The sequence below is a fragment of the Ovis aries genome, chromosome 15 (assembly GCF_016772045.2).
Source record: "Ovis aries strain OAR_USU_Benz2616 breed Rambouillet chromosome 15, ARS-UI_Ramb_v3.0, whole genome shotgun sequence".
Lineage (NCBI taxonomy): Eukaryota > Metazoa > Chordata > Mammalia > Artiodactyla > Bovidae > Ovis > Ovis aries.
This window is the reverse complement of record NC_056068.1, coordinates 72,927,325-72,933,324: the sequence shown is the minus strand read 5'-3', so window position 1 is coordinate 72,933,324 and position 6,000 is coordinate 72,927,325. Positions and strand designations below refer to the sequence as shown.

Genomic DNA, 6,000 nt, shown 5'->3' with positions numbered 1-6,000 from the left:
TTAACTCTTCTGGGGTTGCCATGACATGGCCCAAGAGATGGTGCCACTTACCGGCCAGGCCTAGACAGCTCTGCCACTCACGGGGGGCAGTTCATGCCAGCCATGGAGGCAGCAGGGAGTGTGTCACAAGAGAATAGCAGGTTAATTAGTGAGCTGTGACCCCAACTTAATAGGAATCATCAATGCCACAGGAGTTAGTGGTTTAGCTGACAACTACTTGGAACCTGATTTCAATACTAAGGATACCGACACCAAGTGTCAGACTGCCCCGAGGCCTGCTTTGAGGCAAGCTGCTGGTGGTCCACACATTTTCAGTGGGCAGCCTGCCCTGCTGCTTGGGCTGTCTGCTGGTTGATCGGAGCCGTGGTGCTGGCCAGCATCATGAGGAAGCCTGATGCTGAATCTAGGCATTAGAGTCCCGAAATGGACTCACAGGTAAGAATGAAGGGAAGCAGCGGCCACCCGCCTATGACAGAAAGGTTGCTTGGATGGTCAGGAAACATGTTCTCAGTCACCTGCCAGGAAAGCTGGAGAATTTGTCTAATTCATCATAAATCGGATTGTATCTCCCCACAATAGCCGCCCCCCCCCCCCCCCCGCCCGTTAAACTGGACCATTCTCGCCCAGTTGGCAGCAGAGTTTCTGACTAGGAGATGCCAGTGTTGATTAAGGAGGTACAGACATCTGCCCTGGTGCGCAGGAGAGCCAGGGGACCAGCAGGGTGGCATGGCAGTCAGCCCAGCCAGCATGGCCCTGAGGGGAGCTTGGGCTGCCAGCCCTGCAGGGGCAAGCCCTGAGGCTTGGGGCCCCGGAGGTGCCCACTAGACCATTCTGCCTAAATCCTGCATGGCAGAGGAAGCACAGTGAGGCGATTAGCCTGTGCTTTATGTTCTGGTTCTGCCATTCACAAGTCCTGTGAAATGACTTCACCTCTTGGAGACTTGGTTGCCTCTTCTCTCCTATAGGAACAGCAGCTGGTTCTGGCAGGGCTTCAGGGAGGGTTAGGGATTATGTATAAGAAGCTCCCGTGTTAGTCGCTCAGTCGTGTGTGATGCTTTGCGACCCCATGGACTGCAGCCCACCAGGCTCCTCTGTCCATGGGATTTCCCAGGCAAGAAGACTGGAGTGGGTTGCCATTTCCTCCTTCAGGGATCTTCCTGACCCAGGGATTGAACCTGGGTCTCCTGCATTGCAGGCAGATTCTTTACTGTCTGAGCCACCAGGGAAGCTCCTAGCATGGTTACTAAATTGTCCTGGCAGGTTATTAAAGCTCAAAGAAACCAGCTAAGAAAGCAGCTAAGATACCAGACTTGTTTTTTCCTTCACGCTACAGCTGCTTTATTTGCTCCCTCAACTTTAACAAGTAATGCTGACAAAAAGAGCTTTGGCCTTAATTCTTAGTTAAGATTTACAATCAGTGAGACACAGCGACAGGTTGGTGCAGTCTCTGAGCATGGGCAGTCTTTGCCAGGGCCTGGAATTCCTGTCCAGTTCTGAACCCTGTCCAGCAACTACCTCCTTGACATTTCAGAAGGGACATTACCTTAGTAGTAAAGAGTGGCTGTTCTGCCATCGGGCAGCCAGAAACAAAACCTCAGACTGCTGCTCTCAGATGAAGAAACCCAGGTGGTGGTCCAGGAGGTCAAGAATTTGTTTCCCTGACAGACACGGCCGTGATGAGGGAAGAGATCAAATCTGCAGCTGACGCAATGCATGGCCCGAATTGGGAGGGATCTGGTAACAAGACTTGGAGTCATCTCCTGGCTCTTTCACTTGTGGGAATGGAAAAGGAATTTCCCCAGGGTCACGCATCCAACTCACAGCCAAAGTTGGCGGCACCTCCCTGGCCAGGCTGTGTGTGTCTGAACTGCGGGAAAGCTAGGAATTAAATAGGTTTTGTTTTTTTGTTATGGTAATTTGTATCTCTCTCACAGGAAGGCTTACTGTGACGCTCAGATTTTATAAAGCATTTGGTATTTCTTAGACAAAGGAGCTACACACATGAGACAACATTTAAAAGAAGAGACTCTGGTTCAAGAAAGCAGAGAGCTCAACAGAAGAACACCGCCTGGCCAGGCAAGGCGCTCATCTGCCCCTGGCCTTTTATCATGATCTTGGGGCTCATCAATCTTACAGCATGGAATGGAAACAAGACCAAAAAGCAAGAAGGCTGGGTAAATTTTCCCCATGGGGCGCTAGGGAAACTCTTAACTCCCTCGCCCTACTTTCAGCCGTTTAAATCCATCCTTTCTCTCTGGTTTTCTCTGTCTTGGTTTGGAACTGATCCAGCATGCTGCTCCTAAGTCTAGGGGTCAGGAATACATGTGCTTTTATGATGCAACAAGGGGCAGCCGCTTTTCTGTTTTGGGAAGCTTGGTGACATCAGAGACTAACCCTCGAATCTCGGGAGCGTGTACAGAAGACAACACTTGAGTCAGAAGAAAGCCTTAGTCACGGGGCTCCTGAACTCTACGGGGAAAAGCACTATTAAGGTAACTGAGTCTGTTCCCTGCAGGAAGGCTCCCGCTCCTATCTGGCTTGGGTTTAAGAGACTCAAGTAATTCTCCGGGGGAAACTAATCTGTGTGGAACAGCTGCCACTAGCAGGGCATTTGCCGCTCTTCAGCTGAAATTTCTCATGACATCACTCAATTCCTCCTCCCCTTGAGGGGACAGTTTCCTCTTGTATTACAAGCAGTCCAGGGGGCAGCTTGGAAATACACTGGAGAAGACCACCTCTGCTCTTCACTCAGAGGCCTGAAACCTGTCTGTGTGTCTCCCAGGGAGATGGACAGGCAAGGAGACTCGGTTAAATAAAGTGCTCCCAGAGTATGCAGCTTTCCATTACCACAGCACACAAGCCAACATGTTCAGGAGTCGAGGCAGACTTCAGCAAAACTCTGTTTGGGTTGCAGCAGCTGTCTGCCTGCGGAAGGCTCCCGAGTCACTGATGTGTGTTACTATCTCCACTTTGCTACAGGCACAAGGAACAAAGATGTGGATTAACCCTCCCCTGGAGGCAAAGTCCATTCAAATTTCTTCAACTGAAACCGGAGAGGGCAGTGGTGGGGAAAGGCTTATGGGCAAAATCATTGGTAAACACAGCCACAGCAGTTTTTAATCTGCCTAAAGAAAATATGTGATTTCAAAATGTGATTAGGGATTACTGTTCCCACAGTAAACGTATTTTGAACACGAACTGCAGGCTGTCATTTAATAGAACTCCGAGCTGAGAAGCAAATCCCACCCTCATCCTCCAGACAGCCACGAGAGTAGCTAGACCAGCCTCCGGAAGTGTCTTCATGGAAGAAGCTTTGCTCAGTCTCAGCGTGGCTTCCCTCTCCAGGATCTCACATCACCAGTGCACCCCTCGAGGGTCAGGATAAACTGTCCGAAAGGTCAAGTTTATTCTTGGTCCTCTGGAGTGGTACTCTTTGGGCACTCGATGCTAAATGGAAATAGGAAAAACTCTGACATAAACACACTTACACTTTTACTACAAAGCCATTTAAAACTTCTTTATGAGGACACAAACATATTTCAACTTTATCTCCCTTCAATGAGCAGCAATAGCTCTTCAAGGTCTTGTGGAGAAAGGTCTTCTCGGAAACGAATCCCCACCCCCACCCTCACAGAGGTCTTTTCATTTTCTTCTAAGTGCTGCTCTTCCTCGAGGCCTCCTGCCATTTTCCCCAAAGCTCATAAGCCCACACACAGATGACTGAGATCACAGAGAGGCGCAGGGTGCTCTCTCAGGCTGGGCGTTCTTACATTAACCTGCCCACCTTACAAATGGCCTGGCTGAAGCTGCGGAGCTGTGCAGCCCCCATGAGAGCCACTGGCTGCCTGAAGCTCTAGCTTAATTGAAAATGCAGTTCTTCAGCACTCCAGACATATCTCAAGGGATCAAGAGTCACGTGTCTGGTGGCGAGCGCACTGGGCTGCAGAGATACAGAACACTTCCTTCATCACAGGAAGTTCCACCGGACACCGCTGCTGGAGAGCGCCATTCTGTCAGCACTATCAGAACTTCTCGGAAATGATGTCAGTTTATTGCCTCGTGCTCCTTATAAAAGCAACGTGCTTTTCGCCACGTTTAATGCCGAAATTAATCATCATGAGCCTGTCGGCAAACTGCCTCCCCACGACAGCGAGTCCGTGTTACCCGCACGTCCTCACCTGCCAGTCTGCTTGCGTGGCCCCTTCCATGATTAACAGGGTCCCGTGATCCAAGGGTATCTTCACTCGATCCACATACGTGTAGTCTCCATTGTCTTCCTAGAAAATAGTATTCATGGCACTGAATTTTTTCTTTTTTGCTTGTGTGATCAAGATGCAACAGAAGGCGACACTGGTTAGAGAAATGGCAACTCCAACTCAGCCAGGTGGCAGGGCTTCGTTTACCAGCTCTGTCACTTGGCAGCTGGCTGGCCGTGGGCAGGTTATTTCACCTCTCTGTGCCTGAATTTACTCATCTGTAAAAACAAAGATGATGGTACTACCTGGATCATAGTGCTGCTGTGAGCCTCAGTTGATGTATGTGTGAATTACCTGGAGCCCAGCAGGTATTAGGTACAGTGTAATAGCTGGTTTTAGAAAAGGCAGAGGAACCAGAGATCAAATTGCCAACATCCGCTGGATCATCAAAAAAGCAAGAGAGTACCAGAAAAACATCTATTTCTGACTTATTGACTATGCCAAAGCCTTTGACTTGGGGATCACAATAAACTGTCAAAAATTCTTCAAGAGATGGGAATACCAGACCACCTGACCTGCCTCTTGAGAAACCTGTATGCAAGTCAGGAAGCAACAGTTAGAACTGGACATGAAACAACAGACTAGTTACAAATAGGAAAAGGAGTACAACAAGGCTGTATATTGTCACCCTGCTTATTTAACGTATATGCAGAGCACATCATGAGAAACGCCGGGTTGGAAGCAGCATAAGCTGGAATCAAGATTGGCGGGAGAAATATCAATAACCTCAGATATGCAGATGACACCACCCTTATGGCAGAAAGTGAAGAGGAACTAAAAAGCGTCTTGATGAAAGTGAAACAGGAGAGTGACAAAGTTGGCTTAAAGCTCAACATTCAGAAAACGAAGATCATGGCATCTGGTCCCATCACTTCATGGGAAATAGACAGGCAAACAGTGGAAACAGTGTCAGACTATTTTTTGGGCTCCAAAATCACTGCAGATGGTGACTGCAGCCATGAAATTAGAAGACGCTTACTCCTTGGAAGAAAAGTTATGACCAACATAGATAGCATGTTGAAAAGCAGAGACATTATTTTGCCAACAAAGGTCCGTCTAGTCAAGACTATGGTTTTCCAGTAGTCATATATGGATGTGAGAGTTGGACTGTGAAGAAAGCCGAGCACCAAAGAATTGATGCTTTTGAACTGTGTTGTTGGAGAAGACTCTCGAGAGTCCCTTAGACTGCAAGGAGATCCAACCAGTCCATCCTAAGGGAGATCAGTCCTGGGTGTTCTTTGGAAGGAATGATGCCAAAGCTGAAACTCCAGTACTTTGGCCACCTCATGCGAAGAGCTGACTCATTGGAAAAGACTCTGATGCTGGGAGGGACTGGGGGCAGGAGGAGAAGGGGACGACAGAGGATGAGATGGCCGGATGGCATCACCGACTCAATGGACCCTGAGTTTGCGTGAACTCCCGGAGTTGGTGATGGACAGGGAGGCCTGGCATGCTGCAATTCATGGGGTCACAAAGAGTCGGACACGACTGAGCGACTGAACTGAACTGAACAGCTATTAGTGTTCATATCATCAGCATCCAAATTGCAGAAAAGTACATTCTGGCCTATGAAGGAATTCAAAGTCATTTATACAATAATTCTTTACATCTGCCTTATTCTGCGCCCTGTGTTCTGACAGTATTAAGAGAACAGGCTTTCAAACAAGATGTGGTGTGGTGAGCTTTGACCACCTTTCACAGTTTATGCTAATTCACTAATTAATATCTATGTTAAAACTGATCA

The 6,000-nt window shown here is 48.4% G+C and overlaps 1 protein-coding gene across 6 annotated transcripts in view; it reads right to left on the bottom strand.

Moving 5' to 3' along the window:
• Nucleotides 1-3,091: 3,091 nt before the first annotated feature.
• The window catches only part of ALKBH3 (alkB homolog 3, alpha-ketoglutarate dependent dioxygenase), a 42,903-nt gene continuing 39,994 nt past the window's right edge, over nucleotides 3,092-6,000 (bottom strand). For all 6 annotated transcript variants that reach the window (XM_042233375.2, XM_042233376.2, XM_012096270.5 and 3 more), the window contains 2 exons: nucleotides 4,179-4,277; nucleotides 3,092-3,447 (listed from right to left, as the gene is read on the bottom strand). In XM_042233375.2, the coding sequence (XP_042089309.1) occupies nucleotides 3,355-3,447; nucleotides 4,179-4,277 (192 nt within the window). In that variant the 3' untranslated portion in view covers nucleotides 3,092-3,354. The remainder of the gene's footprint in view (nucleotides 3,448-4,178; nucleotides 4,278-6,000) is intronic.